This window comes from Staurois parvus, unplaced genomic scaffold (genome assembly GCF_062004578.1).
Source record: "Staurois parvus isolate SC_StPar_1 unplaced genomic scaffold, SC_StPar_1.0 ptg000090l, whole genome shotgun sequence".
Lineage (NCBI taxonomy): Eukaryota > Metazoa > Chordata > Amphibia > Anura > Ranidae > Staurois > Staurois parvus.
The window spans coordinates 27093431-27111587 of record NW_028317886.1 but is presented as its reverse complement, the minus strand read 5'-3'; the positions used below and the strand labels follow the sequence as shown (position 1 = coordinate 27111587).

Below are 18157 nucleotides of genomic sequence, written 5' to 3'. Positions count from 1 at the left end.
ATGCCCCAAGAACAAGCACGAACTGAAGACAGTTGCAGTAGAGGCCTGGCAGAGCATCACCAGGGATAGAACTCAGTGTCTGGTGATGTCTATGCATTCCAGACTTCAGGCTGTACTTGATTGCAAAGGATTTGCAACCTAGTATTAAAAAGTGAAAGTTTGATTTATGATTATTATTCTGTCCCATTACTTTTGGTCTCTTAACAAGTGGGAGGCACATATGCAAACTGTTGTAATTCCTACACCATTCACCTGATTTGGATGTAAATACCCTCAAATTAAAGCTAACAGTCTGCAGTTAAAGCACATCTTGTTTGTTTCATTTCAAATCCATTGTGGTGGTGTATAGAGCCGAAAATGTTAGAATTGTGTCCATGTCCCAATATTTATGGACCTGACTGTATGTGCGTAAGAAAGATTCTTTTTGTTGGCAGGTAACCTGAATGGTCAATCGAGAATCATTAATGCGCCAGTGAACGGAGTGCCATACCGACCCAGAGAGGGCAAGGAGGAGTACCAGGGGATCGTGGTCCGACCAGAGTAAGGAGGGACTAGATATCCGCCTGACCATGCATGACTACTGTATATGGTCAATTCTACAAAAACTGTCATAATGATTGGAATAGATGGTAAAGTCGCGTTCAGTTGGGTGAAGTTCCCTCCAGATGTCCGCCAGCCCCACTGTCTGCAAAAGAGAGCGCATACGTTCCTCTAGCACGAAGTTGTGAGAAGGCGGGCATAGCACCCCGGGCATAGCACCTATCCAATGTGGAATCCAAGGTAACATTTGAATCTCCCAAAAAAAGAACACCCGTGCAGTGTTGGGAAACGATGGTGCAAAGATGAGAAAAGAATTTATGCTGAAAGCAATTGGGTGCGTAGTAAAAGACAAAAAGTAACCTCCTAGTCCCAGAGGGTGCCCTGCAGGAGCAAATACCTGCCAGTGGGGTCCGCTATATTCCAAGCACAGACAAAGGGGAGATTGCGTTTGAAAGCTATCAGTACACCCTGACATTTCTCAGGAGCCGAGACCGTGTAAAAAGTGAGATAAGGCGGCGAAAGATACCGTGGGGTGGAGGACTGAGAAAACCTGGTCTCCTGTAAACATACCACGACAATTTGTTGCAATTTGAGGTGATGAAAAACTTTAGCCCGCTTCTGAAGCGAATTGAAGCCTTGAACATTTTGTGAATGTACTTTCAAAAGGGGTGAGGCCATGGCGGCATCAGCATAGCACACTCAAAAGAAAAAGCATAAGTAAGCCAACAATTTCCACTCCCAATGGTGATCGGACCATGGTGTCCCGAAATCCTGCATGAAACAAGAACAGAAGAACCATAGAAGAAAAGAAAACAAGAAAAGAAAACACAAGATGTACAACAGCACAATCGTATCACGCCAATGGTGACGTGCATCCTACATTTGAAGGATACCAGTTGGGGGTGGCTCTACCACCAGACACACGGCTGCAAATGAAAACATGAAAAAGATAAGCCCTCAGGGGGCAAAAAGGCAATAAACAGTATAGAACCGGGTACCAAAGTAATAAAAATATGAGTCCCAGAAGTGAGAACATCCGCGGTGATCTCCCCATGGAAACCCTGCTCAATTTGGGGACAACCCCCTCCAGGAGGAGGACAACTACAGGCCGCCATGGTACCCCACAACACAATCCAAGTGGTCCCCCATCAACCTCCTAGTAGGACCGACACCCAACCCTGGCCTACCTCCCACCCCGGCGCCCAAGGGAACCATCAGCCCATTCCACCAATGGGAACCCGAACGTCACCCGGACCCGTGGTAGGCCGCAACAGCAGAAAGTCATAATCCTCAAGTCCAGGAGGAGACCCTCTCCCACTTAGGATGGAACCCAAGGGAACAGGCCGGATCAGGCCCAACCTGGAACACTAACAAACTGGGAATGCCCTAAGGGCCAAACTCGCAGTCCCTTCAGGAGAGTCCAACGGTGAAACACAACGTGGGAGGTCCAAGATACATCTTCAGCCTAGAGAAGAGCAGGACGGACTTGATCGTAGAGGGGTCGGAGGGAGGGCCCTCTTCCTGTTGGACAGCCATTCCCAGAGGAAGAGGCCTCACCAGGGACCGGGAAAAATGAGCTGGGCTCTGAGTAGCGCCTCCTAGTGAAAGAAGGTGTAAAGATTCCAGGACAGAGTGGGCCTCCTCCAGCATGGCAAAAAAGTGGCTGCGGCCCTAGTAGTTGAAGGTAAGGCGGAACGGAAAGCCCCAGGCGTATTTAATTCTGCGGTTCACCAGGACCGAAGTGAAAGGCTTCAACTGACGGCGCTTCTGAAGAGTGGTCTGGGAGAGGTCAGCGAAGACCTGGTAGCGATGCCTCTGGAATCTGAGGTCTGGGTTGTTTCTGGCCGCCAAGAGGATAGTTTCCTTAATGCGATAGTAAGTGAACTTGATGAGAATGTCCCTTGGGGGGCCCATCCGGTCGCCTGGGGCCCAATGCACTGTGTATGCGGTCAAATTCAAGCCGATCAATGGGAATGGCGGGCGTCAGCTCCTGAAACAGAGCGGTAGCGGTTGAGATGAGATCTGTGACAGTTTCTAAGATATCCCTTAATCGCAAATTGCCACGGCGGGAATGGTTTTCAAATACCTCAAGCTGGAGCAGCGCGTCTGCCAAATCTTTCTAGAGCTCACACAGATCCTGTTCGTGACTATCAATGACCGTGGCCACAGCATCCATTTTATCTTTAAGATCGTTCGTTCGATTGCCCAAGTCCCGAATTTCTCGTGAAAGACGGTCGGCCAGCTTGGAAGTAGCGGAGGATTATTCTGACTGCAGCATGGACTTGAAGCGGTGCAGGAACTCAGCATCCCTCAGAGCTGGAGTGGGGGACTGCAGGGATGCCTCTGATGCCTGGTCGTCTTCACCGCTGGGATCCGGCACACCCGTGGGTAGTGGCAGCGGGGGACCCCAAATCGAGGACGGGGCTTCAGCTGTGGCCTCCGGCGGGAGACCCGAACTCGAGGCTGGGACTTCGGATGCGGCCTCCAGCGGCGGATCAAGGCCACAGCTTAAAACATGGCCTCCGGTGGGTAGGCCGCACATTCCGGCGAATCCCTCCGGGCGCTGGAGGCATGGAAGGCCGCTGATTTCTTGCGCAGCGGGGGGAAAGGGGGCTAGGAGGGGCTGGAGGGAAGACAAGTAACCCCTGCTGATGGCTGAAAAATCGGCCGATGTGTCTGGCGGCTGAGGAGCAGGCCTACAGTGCGACCATCCAAATTGCTGCTCACAAGTGCCCTCGGTTTTCAGCGTTTTTGTATTAGCATTTAGCGGGTTTTGCCACGTTTTTTCAAGTTTGCGTTTTTTAGGTTGACTCCCCAAAAATTGGGGGGGTTAAAAAATGTTTTCCAAAAACGTTGGTTTGCCACGATTTACCGCGTTTTTCAGCGTTAGAGCATTTTTACAGCTAAAAAACTCCTCTAGAAACCTGCTACTTCTGGGTTTTTTTTCCAGCCAAAAAACACTCCTGCCAAAAAACGTTGATTACAGTTAATGTGTGCATAGACACATGGGATGACATGCTGGGGCGTTTACTGGCTGTAGAAAAAAAATGTCAAAAGCCAAAAACAACAGCTGTTAAAACGTCTAGTGTGCATGAGGATTTAGGCTGATTATAATAATTTGATTTTAGACTCTGAGTCTAGGAGGGGGTTGAAGCAGTCAATGCTGATTTGGGCTGTCTATACCTCAACAAAACATATCTTTATAGTTACATAGTTAAATCTGTATCCGGGTCCTCCCAGTTCTCAAAGTCTGTGCATTTTGGGGAGACATGGTCTTGAATCTGAAGTAAAACTACTCCAGAGGTCTCCCAGCTCCCAAAGAATTAAGCCCCCTGTAAAACCACAGCCCACAGTCAGTAGGCAAGAGGCCAGCCCGCAGTCCCCTCCAAAAGCCACAGTCACTACTGTGCCTTATCTACCAGCAATGCTCTCCACCAGAAAATATTTGCTCTGATGTTGTAAGCAGACCTCATGAGTGACATTCCCCAGAGAACATTCCACCCATGGAAACAGGCCATAGACGCCAAAATAAATGTCAGGTATGCAGTAGAGGTGGAGTTAGGTGAGATGACAATTTCTTTGTCTCCAGTGTTCCTCCCAACGGCCCTATGCATTTGAGTCTGATGTTACCACCCATCACTAAGCTATTACTATCGGTATAGTGCCCATATTTCTAACAGCCTGCCACTTTCCCATTTCTAACATCTGCACTGATCCTTTGCCTGGTGCCACAACTGGCCATGCTTCTGCCTTCCACCTTAAAGTGATATCAAAGGCTGATTTTTTTTTTCAACATGTTATACTTATCTGCTCTGTCCCTCCTACTGAGTGCCCCCATAGCAAGCAGCTTGCTATGGGGCACCCAAGCAGGCTTGCTCCCGAGCCGCTGTTCTATCCATTCAGACACAGAACTTAACCCCACCCCCACTGTATCCTCATTCACTTACTGGCTGTGATTGACAGTAGCAGGAGACAATGGTTCCCGCTGCTGTATTAGCCAATGAGGAGGGCGAGACCCTGGAGAGCGGCTGCAAGTAGTGATTGGTACCGTTCCTTGAGGCATTGGTAAATGTACCAGAAGTGAGCAGAGTCTGCTTAAAAGGGTATATTTCAGTGTGCAGAGGGCCCTTCAGGATTTCTAGGGAGTGAGCAGGGCACACACTCTAGTCACAGGTTTAATTTTGGTAAGCAAAAGCACATGAAGGCCCAGCCGCCGAGAGGCCGCATATTTGTGTACTGTCGGCCTCAACAGGTTAAAGCCATAGATCAGTCAGAAGCAGGGGCAGACTCACAACTCATGGGGCCCGTGTCCTTGCCCAAACTCAAAAAAGCCTATGAAAAAGGTACCAGGGGCATCTCACGGGGCCCCCTACTGACCCCGGGCCTTCGGGCAGTGCCCAAATTTCCAAATGGTCAGTCCGCCCCTGGTCAGAAGTTCACTTGTCGTGGGTGAATGACTGGAAATATGGAATGAGCTAGTGCAGCATTTTAGTCACGATCCCAAGGAAGAGATATAAACATTCCCTTGTTCCAAGCATATCACATCACAGCTCCCACAACAGCTTCTCTCGGTTGTCCACAATCACGATGACGCAGGTGGCCTCACACCGCAACGTGGGCGGGACCTCTCCCCTTTGTTTTTCGTTCGACCCTTTGGCAAGGATCCAATTGGCTGCCATAGACAAAGTGATGAAGCCGTGTCAGCCATCTTTTTTCCGTGCGCTCCATGACTGCGGTTGCCGCACAACTCGAAACTTGAAAACCACTGAGTAAATCCACAACCGCTTCTGTAAACGGCACATTCAACGACAACGCTCGAAAAGGGTAATAAGTTTAAATAGCTCAAAAACGGTTTTGTTTTGCCCACAGTAAACATGTCCGCTCAGCGGATCACGTGATGCGGCTCTCGCCGGCTGCAGGAGAGGGATGTTTATGGCAACAGGAGCTGAGAGAGAGAGAGGACTGCGGGGCAGCCGCCGAGCCGTACACCAATCACTGAACGCTAGGCGAGGCTCCGCCTGGAGAGCCCGGCTGGGAAGGAGCAATATGGCGGCGCTGTGTGTGGGATCGCTGAGAGGTGACGCTTACAGAGGATAGGAAGGGAAGAGGCTCCATAGACAGGAGCGGAGGAGAGAGCGCCCGGCGTACCTTGTCACTGCTCAGTAAGTGTGTGTGTGAGATGAGAGCCAGATACAGGCCGGCAATGGGAGCGGGAGAAGCAGGCTATGAGATAGACTGTGAGGGAAGGACGGGGCTGTGTACACCGAGAGACGGGCCGCAATTTCCCGGCATGCTGCTGGGTGGACAGCACTGAATCTGTCCAGTCATGGTGTTTGCCATTGTCCCCATGGAGGAGGCTGAGGAGAATTCTCTGCTGAGGGCCACAAAATGACCGAGTGAGGGGAATAGGAACCTCGGCTGCAAATTCAAGTTTCTCCCCCCCACCCCAGCTTCTAATTGAAGTTCTGCATTTTGTGGGAGGAGAGAGACCTTTTTTTGTGTCCACAGGTACGCTGCTACCACTATCTTAACCCGCACCTAGGCGAGGATGAGCTCACCTCAGGCTGCACCTTTCTGGGGTAACGTCACATTCCAGGAAGCTGCGGGGCCGGTCCCTCTGCGCCGCGCCGAAGGACGTCACGGCCTGCTCATAAATTCAAGATGGTGGCTCTGGGGACCTATGGTTCTCAGAAAAATCTGCTGCGGGGAAGACACTGGGCTCTGCACTGGTAAGTATGATGGTTTCTTTTTTTTCTTTAAAGTGTTACTAAACCCAGGACCCTGCATTCACTATATCTGATCTCCCACACTACACACAACATGGAAATGCAATTATTTTAGTAAATATAAACTGCTAAATACCTTTTCTCATTAGCCGTTAGAGCAGTTTTGTGACTTCTATCAGTGTACAGCAGAGCACTGGTTAAAGCTTGTAGGAAAAGTTTTCATTCTGCTCTAGGAGAATGCAGAACCCCTGACCTCTGTCTGGACAGTGCTGATTGGCCCTATGCTGATCACATGCACTCTCCCAAGACAAAAACAAAATCTCTAGCAATATACACCAAACTGAGCATGTGCAGAGTGTCTCCAAACCTCTGTTCTATCAGGAGATATTTAGGGGACACTGGAAGAAGGGGAGGATCATACATCCTTTTTACACAATGCAAGGATTAACCCCTTGGGTTCCACAGTGAGTATAACAAGCATGCTTTACTGCATATACAGACTGATTTTATTGTTGTGGGTTTAGTAACACTTTAAGTCAGCATTAATCCTCACTGGTCACAGCTCACAGGATTGGATTACCAGCAGCAGAAGCCAATGGTTGCATCTACTGCCTCTCTATCTTGTGAGCGAGGACAGCGCCACTATAGATGGGCACAGTGCTGGATCAAGTGAGGACTCGGGTAAGTATTGAGAGGGTGATATGAATACTGGGACATTTTTGTCCTTAAAGAGAAACTACACTGTATCTGAGCATCACAAACCAAAAATGCTATTTAATTCATTTTTAATATTCAAAGCACACTCTCCCATCCATCCATGCTTTATTGTGCTGAGAAATTGCTGTGAAAAACACTCCTCTAGCATTTCTGGCCGTGGCCATTTTAAGTAAGGGCAAATGAATTTATTTCCTGAAATCTGCAATTCATCTGCCTTAGCTGAGAGAGACTCCTTGGATGTAGGACATCATTTGCCTAGGCCTGGAAACCAGGAAGTAACTGAAAAAATGTACAAAAAAAAAAAAGTTTAAAACCAGTAACTATGATATACTTTCCTTTCCAATCTATTTACTAATGCTAGCAGCATAAGGATTAAAAATAGTCCATGTTGAATGAGAGAGTGAAGTTATGCTTTAATGTACGGAATGCAGTAAAGCTGAACTTAACCCATCAATTTAACGGTTTCCCAAAACGGGCATGCCGAGATGCAAACTTGTCATATTTGCTTGTGCTCTCAACTGAACTGTCAAAACATCAAATGGTTGGTGTCATCACTGATCACATGTGCAGCATCCTGGCACTTGCAGACCAAACAGAGGCTAAGTTTGCAGCTTGCAAGGCTGCTCTGTTAAAACGCATATGCTTTTTGGATGCGACCTGCAATTGACCAGTGTGAAGAGTTCCATAGGCTTTAATGGTCATGCATTTTTCTTCTTTCTTCTATTTTGAGTTAAAGTGATTGATGTGAAAGCAGCCTTAGGCCTCGTTCACACTATTCTGAGGTCTCTTCACCAACGGTGTGAACAAGATCTAAAGGATAAGGAGGGTTTAGTTCCACTTTAGGCCTGGTTCACACCATATGTGCAGAAAAACTGATGGAAAATGATGCGCAGATTTCACTTGCAGATCAGTTTATATTCGTTTTCATGCGTGTCCTATACACATTGCAGATTCCTGTGTACAAAAAAATCTGCAATTGATTCTAGTTTTGTGGTGTGAGCAGGGCACATAGAGAACTATAAATTTTGTTGTGCCCTAGCAGAACTCTTTCAGAAAAACTGACGTCTCTGCACCATGGTGTGAACGAGCCCTTAAAGTGGAACTAAACCCATCGATTTAAGAGTTTCAAAAAACAGTTAATTTGAATGCAATGAAACCCTTTATATTGTAAAGTGCTGAGCAAACTGTTAGCGCTATATAAATCCTGTATTATAATTAATATTATACAGGATTTATATAGCGCCAATAGGTTGCTCAGCGCTTTACAATATAAAGGGAGACAATGCAGCAACAATACAGTACAATACAAGAGGGATAGGAGGGCCCTGCTCCTTGGAGCTTACAATCTAAGAGGGAGGGGCTAGTGGTACAAAAGGTATTAACTGTGGGGGATGGACTGGTAGGAGGAGTAGAAGATTCCATTATTAGCTGAGGGCAGGATAGGCTTCCCTGAAGAGAGAGGTTTTCAGAGATCGCCTAAAAGTGAGCAGAGTAGGCGATAGTCTGATAAATTGGGGTAGAGAGTTCCAGAGGATGGGGGAAGCTCTGGAGATGAGCATGGGAGGAGGAGACAAGAGAGCATGAGGTCGTGCGAGGAGCAGAGAGTACGGTTTGGGTGATATTTTGAGACAAGATCGGTGATGTAATTTGGGGCAGAGTTATAAATGACTTTATATGTTATTGTTTTGAATTTTATCCGTTGGGCAATGGGAGGCCAGTGGAGGGATTGGCAGAGAGGGGTGGCAGATACGGAACAGTTAGTAAGGTGGATAAGTCTGGCAGCAGCATTCATGATAGACTGAAGAGGGGATAGCCTGCGATTCGTTAGGCCAATGAGGAGGGAGTTAAAATAGTCAAGGCGGAATATAGCAAGGGAGTGAATAAGTTGCTTGGTAGTTTCCAAGGTTAAGAATGGGCGTATCTTGGAGATGTTGTGGAGGTGAAGTCTACAAGATTTGGAGAGCGATTGGATTTGGGGCTGAAAGGACAGATGGGAGTCTAGGAGTACACCTGGCATGAGGGGCGGAACTGATGGTTGTGTTATTGATCTTGATGGAGAAGTCAAGGGGAGGGGGGGGGCACAGGCTGGAGGGAATACTAGGAACTCAGTTTTTGAAAGATTGAGTTTGAGGAAGTGCATGCCGATATGTCACTTAGTAAGTTAGTAATGCGAGAGGAGACTGAAGGGGTGAGGTGAGGAGTAGAAAGATAGATTTGTGTGTGATCAGCACAGAGATGGTACTTAAAGCCATGGGAGTTTATCAAGTGACCAAGGGAGGAGGTGTAGATGGAGAAGAAAAGGGGTCCAAGGACAGAACCTTGAGGGACCCCTAGAGAAAGAGGGAGTGAAGAGGAGGAGGCAGCGTTATAGGTAACACTGAAGGAGCGCTGCGATAGGTAGGAGGAGAACCAGGAGAGAGCAGAGTCTCGGAGGCCAAGAGAGTGGAGTTTTTTTTAAGAGGAGGGGATGGTCAACAGTATCAAAAGCCGCTGAGAGGTCAAGTAGTAAGAGTACGGCGTAGTGGCCATTGGTTTTAGCAGTTAGTAGATCATTAATGAGTTTTAGTAGGGCAGTTTCAGTGGAGTGTAGTGAGCGAAAGCCAGACTGTAAAGGGTCAAGAAGGTTGTTGTCGGTGAGGTGGGAGCTCAGGCGATTGTAGACTAAGCGTTCTAAGAGTTTCGAGGTAAACGGGAGCAGGGAGATGGGTCTTAAGTTTTTCAGGTTGGTGGGATCCAGGGAGGGCTTTTTAAGTATGGGAGTGATGTGTGCATGCTTTAGAGGGAAGGGGAAGGCACTGTTAGAGAGGGAAAGATTGAAGATGTGAGTAAGGGGGCATAGGATGGAAGAAGAGGGTGACCGTAATAGTTGGGAGGGGGCAGGTAGTGAGACGGGCTTCTGAGAAAACCTTAGTGACCTCTTCGGTAGTAGCAAGGTCAAAAGAGGAAAGTGTTGAGGGAGGTTTAGTATAAGGTATGTTAAGTGGGATGGATGTCTGTGCAATGGAGGTGCCCCTACGAATTGCATCAATCTTGTTTTTGAAGTGGTTTGCAATCTCGTGAGCAATGAGTGAGGTACTGGGTGGAGGTGGAGAAAGTAGAGTTAAAAGTGGAGAAAAGACTACGAGGACTGGATGATAAGCTATTGATGAGAGTGACAAAGTAGGCTTGTTTGGCAGCATGGAGGGAGGAATTGTATGTTAAGAAAGCAGATTTATATAAGGCGAATGCTTGGGGAGATTTGGTTTTACGCCACAATCACTCCAGCACACGGCTATGTCGTTTAAGATTTCTGGTGTCATCAGTCTGCTAGGGTTGTAATGGTCGGGCCTGATGCTTCATGTTGTTAGAGGAGCAAGTGAGTCTAATGTGGATAAAAGCGAATTGTTGTAGACAGCAGTGTCCAGGTCGGGGAAAGACAGGGGAGAGATTCTGTCATAGAGGCGGTCAGTTGCAGAGTGGAAAGGAGCAGGGTTCAAGTTGTGAAAGTTTCTGCGGGTAATTGTTTGGTGTTCGGAGGGATATGTGTTTGAAGATGAGGACACTGTGAAGGTGACGAGATTGTGATCAGAGAGAGGAAAGGGGCTGTTTGTGAGGTTGTAGGGAGTGCAACGATGGGAGAAAACGAGGTCTAATGTATTCCCATCAGAGTGAGTGGAGGACTGTGTCCATTGCGTTAAGGCAAAAGATAAGGTTTTGTTGAAGAGCTGGTATGTAGCCGGGTTTTTCACATTAATGTGGATGTTAAAATCTCCAAGAATGATAGTGGGTAGTTCAGAGGAGAGAAAGTAGGGTAGCCAGGCAGAGAAATCATCAAGGAAGCTGGACACCGGTCCAGGAGGCTGATAGATCACTGCAATCCTCAGAGAAATGGGAGAAAACAGCCAAATGCAGTGAGTCTTGAATGAAGAGAAGCATAGAGAGGGAGGGTTATGGAGGACTTGAAAGGTGCTCAGTGGGGATAGAAGCAAACCAACTCCACCACCTTTCCAACCACTGGGTCTGGGTGAGTGGGTCCAGAGGAGGCCTCCATAGGAAAGTGCTGCGGGGGAAGCAGAATCTGCTGCTTTAAACCAGGTTTCTGTAATTGCTAGTAGGTTAAGGGAGCAGGAGACAAAAAGGTCATGGACAGAGGTGAGCTTATTACAGACAGAGCGGGCATTCCAGAGTGCACATGAAAAACAGAGGGTGGTGTTTGGGAGCATGGGGACTGACATTAAATTGAGGGGATTGCGGCTATACCTGGAGGAAAGAGGGTGCCTGGTGTGGGGGTGAGATAGTGGAGGACCAGGGTTCAGGGAGATATCCCCAGGAGGTTAGGAGAAGAAGGGTGAGGAAAGTAACATGGGAGCAGGATGTATATGAGTGCACATGCCTTCCTGTCCTGGTGTTTGGGTCAGCAGGTGAGTAAAGTATCAGCAGGAGGTGATGAGAGCTGTAGTAGGGAGATGATAGGAGTGAGGGTGACATGTATAAGCTTTGGGGTGGAGCAGAGGGGTAAAGAAATGAGATTTTGGGAACACAGGATAGTAATCTGAAAAGGGGGAGTAGAGCTGGCATTATAAAAGGTAGATGGAGTGGGACTCAGGCTTGTAAGAGATGTTTCCCAGGGTGTTTGCTTGCAGTCCATCCAGCGTGTGGTAGAGTTCTTTGTCTTCCTGCTGCTTGAGTTATCCTGCTTTAGTTCAACTGCTGTGTTCAACTCATCTTCACACTCCAGCATAAACCACACTCATGCAGAGAACTGCACCCCATCTGTGACCCCCCGCCCCCCCAAACCATAACCCCCGTCTGTGATTTCCCCCACCCATCTTTCTTGCCTATATCTGCCCACAGCCGGTCAAGTTTGCTAAAGCGGGCATTCAGTCACATAGGTGAGTTTGACCCAACAAACCTGAATAGCCATGTAAGCAGTGTAAACACCCACCTCCGCTTACATCCAGTTCCCCATGGGGATTGTAGTCCAGTTTTGATCCGTCTGACCACAGGTCAAAACAGACTGATGGAATGCCTGTGTGAGAGGGGTCTAAATGTTGTATGATAAATTTTACCTAATTATTTCATTGTCTATTCTCCAGATGGGGCTATGCTGATTGTTTTGAAAAGAAAAAAAAATTGTGGTGTGAATATTTGAGTGGATGTTATCCATACATAAATTGCACCATCAGAAAAAAATGCCTTTTTAAAAATAGAATACTTGCTTTCAACTTTTTTTTATACTGCGTTGTATATCAGCGCTGCTTATCTCCTTCAGCCTCGTTGCAACCACTCTGTCGTTATGCAATGCATGGTGTTTCCCAGAGTGGTTTCTTGACGGTGACTGCAATGCACTGTGCCTGCATAATGTGTGTTTGAAATGATCACTTGTAGTCTCAACTGGAGGCCTCTGTGACAGGGAATGATGCAGTTTCTAAATTGGGAGACAAAGACAGAGCGCTCTCACTTTACCAGGAAGTGCCTGAACAAGGTCTTTTATGGCAGGATCACTATGTATTGGTTTAATTGAAACAACTTTAAAGTGTATTTTTGGTCAAAATGTAAAATAATATATTAGTTTCTATATTTCAGTTATATCTAGCCTTTTCCTGTTTAATCCAAACAATCTTGATGTTTGAAGATTCCCACATATGTGCTTCCCTGAATTCTATGACAAATAAAAAAAATAAATAAGGCTAAGGGCCTGTTCACATCATTGTGTTATGTGAAAACATGTTATAGTAGCCCATTAATTTGAATAGGCTACCTAATAAGCGGTGATTTAACCACTTGTGGTTATGCAATGCACATCCATCAGCAGTGTGCGTTTGGTGCTAGGGATGCACCGAAATTTCAGCCACCGAAACATATCGGCCGCAAATATCCCTATCGGCCAATAGGAAAAATTTAGCCGATACAGGAGACTGTGTACTGCAGATGTGGGGGGGAGGGAACGACTGCTCAGAAAGGTGGGAGAGGTTTCCTTTTAGTTTCTTTCCTGAGATAAAAGAAACAAAGTTTCCTTTAGCTCCGGGGAAAGTGGCAGCTAATTCTGTGAGCTATAGTGAAGAAAAAAAAAAGTCGGCAATTGCATTTAAAAATCGGCACCGACAGCCAGTGAGGGACATATAGTGACAGTCTCTCTGTATACACTGCTCCTCTCCTGCCCCCTCCTTGCAAACACTGTCCCCACCCTCTCCCCTCTACAAAGAGAACCTATCACTCATATGCTAACACATAGGGGACTATTGGTCCCCTATGTTATAGCAATAAAATCATAAGTTAAAAAAAAAATGTGTGTGTATATATGTGTGTATATATAATACACACACACACACGTAGAAAAAAAATACACAAAATTGGGGCCTCCCCACCCTCACATACGCAGACATTTCGGTTCGGTTTTCAGCCACATGCATTCTGAATTTTCGGTATCCGTTTCGGAACCAGAATTTTCATGTTGGTGCCATCCAAAATCAATGGCATCACATCAATGCAAGTAATGTGCATTGTTATAAGGGTTAAAGTAGTTCTGAAGGTTGAAAATTTTGCGTTCTCTGTATTAAAGTGGTTCTAAAGGCTGAAGGTAAAAAACCTTCTGTTTGCAGCTCCCCCTCAGTCCCTCCTAATACCTACCTGACCTCGATTCGGCAACATGCACAAGAGCAGCGGCTCTCCCGGGTGTCTCTCTCTCCTCATAGGGTGCTGTCAATCACAGCCAGTGAGGAGGGGGCAGGCTGAGATGCGAGCACACATGAGTGCCCTCAGAGAATGCACCTTGCTCTGGGGGCACTCAGCAGGGGAGAGGAGTCAGGAGCGCCGGGACCCAAGAAGAGGAGGATCTGGGGCAGCTCTGTGGAAAACCATTCAATAGAGCAGGTAAGTGTGACACGTTTGTTAATTTTAAAAAAGTGAGTCTTTAGTATTGCTTTGGGCTAACTAATCTTCTGCATGTAGCTCCCCCTTACTAATTTGAGCCCAATCTTGATCCAGCAATGTGTACGAGAACAGCAGCTGTCAACTCTCTCCCTCCTCATTGACACCCGAGCCATCCGCGTGAGGAGCCAGTTAGGAGGGGGTGGAGCCACTTACACAAAGAGCAGGGCTCAGGAGCAAGCAAGCACAAGTGCTCTCAAAGCAAGCAGCTTGCAATGGAAGCACTCTGCGGGGTGGGGGTAGGAGCTAAGAAGAGGATGATTGGGGCTGTTCTGTTCAAAACCATTCCACAGAGCAGCTAAATATGACATGGTGTTTTTTTTTTTTTTTTTTTTTAAATGAGAACCTTTAGTATTTCTTTAAAGTAAAAAAAAAAAAACCTTCTGCGTGTAGCTCCCCCCTTATACACACCTGAGTCTGAACTCGATCCAGAGATATGTGCACAAGAAGAGCAGCTGTCTCAGTTCTCTACCTTCTCATTGGCTCAGAGACAGCCGCGGGAGCCAGTGAGGAGAGAGGAGGGCTCAGGAGTGAGCACACATGAGTGCCCCCATAGCAAGCGGCTTGCTGTAGAGGCACTCTGCAAGGGGGAGGACCCAAGAAGAGGAGGCTCAAGGCTGCTTTGTGCAAAACCATTGCGCAGAGCAGGTGAGTATGCCATGTTTGTTATTTTAAATTTAAAAAAAATTGCAGCATTTACAGTCACTTTAACTCGTAAGCGTGAGTGGACCTTGAAAGTTCTAAATCTGTTTTAAAGACATAATGTGAGCACTCTTTTTAGGTAATGATTTGCCATTTTAGACCTGGTGAATCTCTTTATTTAAACTGATTAGCCATTGTACAGGGAATGTAAACAGAATGGTTGTTCTAGTAACAACCCCTTTTGTTAATAAATATTGGTAAATGTATATCTGAATAGATATTACTTTGAGGAACTATTTTTTATAAATTTGTCCCTCAAGAAAAACCATTCATTCTACTTATTTCTTGTTTTGCAGTAAACTTTTAAATATTTCATGTACTAGCTGTATTTAAAGAAGAACTAAAGTTTTAGCTATCACAAAATGCATGCAGGCAGGTTCTTTATTGCAGAAGAGACATGCTCTCCTGCAATAGAATTTATCTTCCTGTTTGCTCTGGCGTGTAAACTGAGCTGCTCATGTGCAGCTCCGCTTACATTGCTGGAATGGTTCCTGTGTGGGCATGACTGACTCCTGCGCATGCACAGCAGTGATGTCATCCTGTGCCGGCCAACAAAGATGGAAAGGCCAAAGATTGGCACCCAGAAGAAGATGCCGGCAAAGGACACGGACCGTTGAAGAAATGGTAAGTTTTGCCCTGCTTTAACACTGATATTTAATGATCACATATCAAGACTAAATGAGGTTTCTGGACTTTATTTAATAGCCATTTTATTTCTGTTTTAGATGTGGAACTAACTATCTGGAGTCAGAATGGACAAGATTTTGGAAGGCTTGGTGACTTCTAACCATCCTCTAAATTTGAAGAAAGTTATTGTTAAAAAGGTTGTCGAGTCTGCTGAAAATTCTATAAATGAAGAACAATGCAAAGCTATGTTCAGTCTCACCACCCGCTTGATACTAGAAGGAGATGACTACTTTCAAAAGCAAGTTGGGCATCAAGTTTTGGAAGCCTATGCAAGATATCACCGTGCTGAGTTTGAAAATTTTTTCAACAGAAGCTTTGTTCTAACCCTCTTGCAAGAAGGCTATGGATCTTTAGATCGGAAAGATGTAGCTATTATTGACTATATTCACAGTGGGCTCAAGTTGATTATGAGTTGTCCATCTGTTTTAGACATATTTGCTGTTTTGCAAGTAGAAGTATTAAGAATAGTATGTGAAAGGCCAGAGCCTTTGTTATCTGCTAGGTTAAGTGAACTACTAAGTGACTTTGTGCAATGTGTGCCCAAAGGTAAAATGTCCATTGCATTTTGCCAGCAGCTTGTTAGAACAATTGGACATTTTCAGTGTATCTCTACACTTGAAAAGGAGTTAAGGGAGTATGTTTCTCAAGTTACCAAAGTTAGTGGTTTGCTACAAAATATCTGGAAAGCTGAGCCATGCACTTTACTTCCATCATTGCAAGAAGTGTTTGCAATTATTTCTTCCACAGGTAAGTGTTAATGTCTGCTAAATGATTTACTTTTCCTTTGTTACATTATACATAAGACTAGACGAATACTGCCAGTCCAGTCATGCCATGCCTAGTAAAATACCTACTTATCTCCCTGTTCCAGTGATCTTTCAATATGGTCCTGTCCACCGCTGCACAGCTCTTGCAATAAAAACATTCTCACAGGATCCCCTTCTAACTGGATATGCTGGATGGCTGGAGACCACCATGAGTAAGCTTAGTAATATGTGAAACAAGAAGACCCAGAAGGGAGGTTTTTGCTGCAATTCCTGTGCAGCATGAGGCAGGGTCAAAGAATAAGGATTGCTGGATTGTGGAGGAAGATCGTTGAACTGTTCTTTCAATGGGAGAATAAATAAAGTACTGTAGGAACGATACTAAAGGTACGGGTGTTCTTTAACTGCCTCCCGCTCGCCATATAAGGTAATGATGGGTGGGCGGTGGTTCCCTCGTTCTGGGAGGACGTCATTTCAAGTCCTCCCACTCTAACTGCGCATGCGCACCCTCGGGGGCACGCGGCAATCAGTGGTGCGCTGTGTTCCTGGGGCACAGCGGATTACCGATCGCTGTAAAGAGCTGATGGCGTCGGCTCTGTCATGTGATCAGCTGTGTCCAATCACAGCTGATCACATGTAAATAGGAAATGCCGGTTGTCAGTAGTCCTCTCCTCCCGCTGACAGCTCGTGAGGAGAGGAGAGCTGGTAAGCGGCATTCCTCAGAGGGGACATCTACACTTATCATCAGTACACTGGTGATCAGTGCCCAGATGATCAGTGTAGCTCCATCAGTGCCACCTGGCAGTGACCATCAATGCCACATATCAGTGTCCAGGAGAAAAATTACTTATAACATTTTGTAAATAACAAACTAAAACTTTTTTTTTTTTTACAAAATTTTCAGTCTTTTACAGTTTGTTTAGAAAAAAATAAAAACACCTGTGGTGAATAATCACCACCAAAAGAAAGCTCTATCTGTCTCAAAAAAAATGACAAAAATTTATTTTGGGTATAGTGTTGCATGACCGCACAATTGTCATTAAAATTGCGACAGCGCTGAAAATTGGTCTGGGCAGGAAGGGGTAAAAGTGCCTGGTAGGCAAGTAGTTAAGTTTCAAATTACGCACCACTAAATTAAGCCAGGAGCTGCATGCTTGTCTAAACAGAGCCCACAACAGGCTGTCTGATAAGTGTTTTCTTGTGCCTGAAGACTTTGACATTGTCCTTATCAGACAGGAGATTTGATATGAAACCATGTAAAATGGGAAAAAAATCGCAAACCTGTAATCTTTTTAAATACATAAGTTTAACTCAAGGAGAGATTCAAAGTCAGCCTGTGGATTGCCAAAAACTTCCCTTTTTTCTTTTGCACTTTCTGTAAACACATAATCGTGATACACAGTGATATATTTTTTCAAAGTCTTTCTATCCTTGTCATCCTTATTTATTGTCTTAGGATCAGACATTCGCTGTCTGCATGGTAACTGGTCCCCTTACTGTTTACTGGGTGGGATTATTAACACCTTACTGATAAGTGCATCTTGTCTGCTCTGTTCCCATTCCACCTCTCTTTTGGTGTCAATGCCAATCTCTTCTCAAAGGATATGAGTTATGGCACATAAGAAACTTCTTTAATCATTAGTGAAGGGGGATTGATGTGACCAAAAGATATCAGATGTAAAACAATTTATGCACACGTTTACCTCGTCAGCCCACAAACTCCCGCTTGTTCTCCAGGGCAGAAAAAGACCACTATCCAAGGAATCCAAACAGTACCCAGAGCAGAACAAACAGTATGAAACCAGAATGTTAGAAGGAATAAACATGATGTGCCGTTTATAATGTAAGAACGATTTGTTTCACACTTGTTAGAGCAAAGCTCCAGTGTCACTTGAAAAAATTAAGTTAGCAGCTACAAAAACTTTAGCTGCTGACTTTTTAAAAAAAAAAAAAACAGCCACTCGTCTGTGCAAGGATCCAAAGGTGTGTTTACACCAGCTGGGTTCATTGGCCACCCTCTCCCCATCGCTGGCATCTTAAGTGCGGGCACCCGGCTGTGACAACTTGCGGCTTTGCAGCTGGATGCCTACTGCACATGCACGAGTAGTGCTG

General features: G+C 45.9%; 1 protein-coding gene across 3 annotated transcripts in view; it reads left to right on the top strand.

The window, feature by feature from the left end:
• Positions 1-5450: 5450 nt before the first annotated feature.
• Positions 5451-18157, top strand: part of USP38 (ubiquitin specific peptidase 38) — a 47905-nt gene continuing 35198 nt past the window's right edge. Inside the window, exons 1-2 of one of the 3 annotated variants that reach the window (XM_089670505.1) lie at positions 5451-5702; positions 15320-16028. In XM_089670505.1, the coding sequence (XP_089526631.1) occupies positions 15347-16028 (682 nt within the window). In that variant the 5' untranslated portion in view covers positions 5451-5702; positions 15320-15346. Of the gene's footprint in view, positions 5703-13246; positions 13836-15319; positions 16029-18157 lie in introns of those variants that run through there. The other 2 variants (XM_089670506.1, XM_089670507.1) reach the window with 2 other exon arrangements.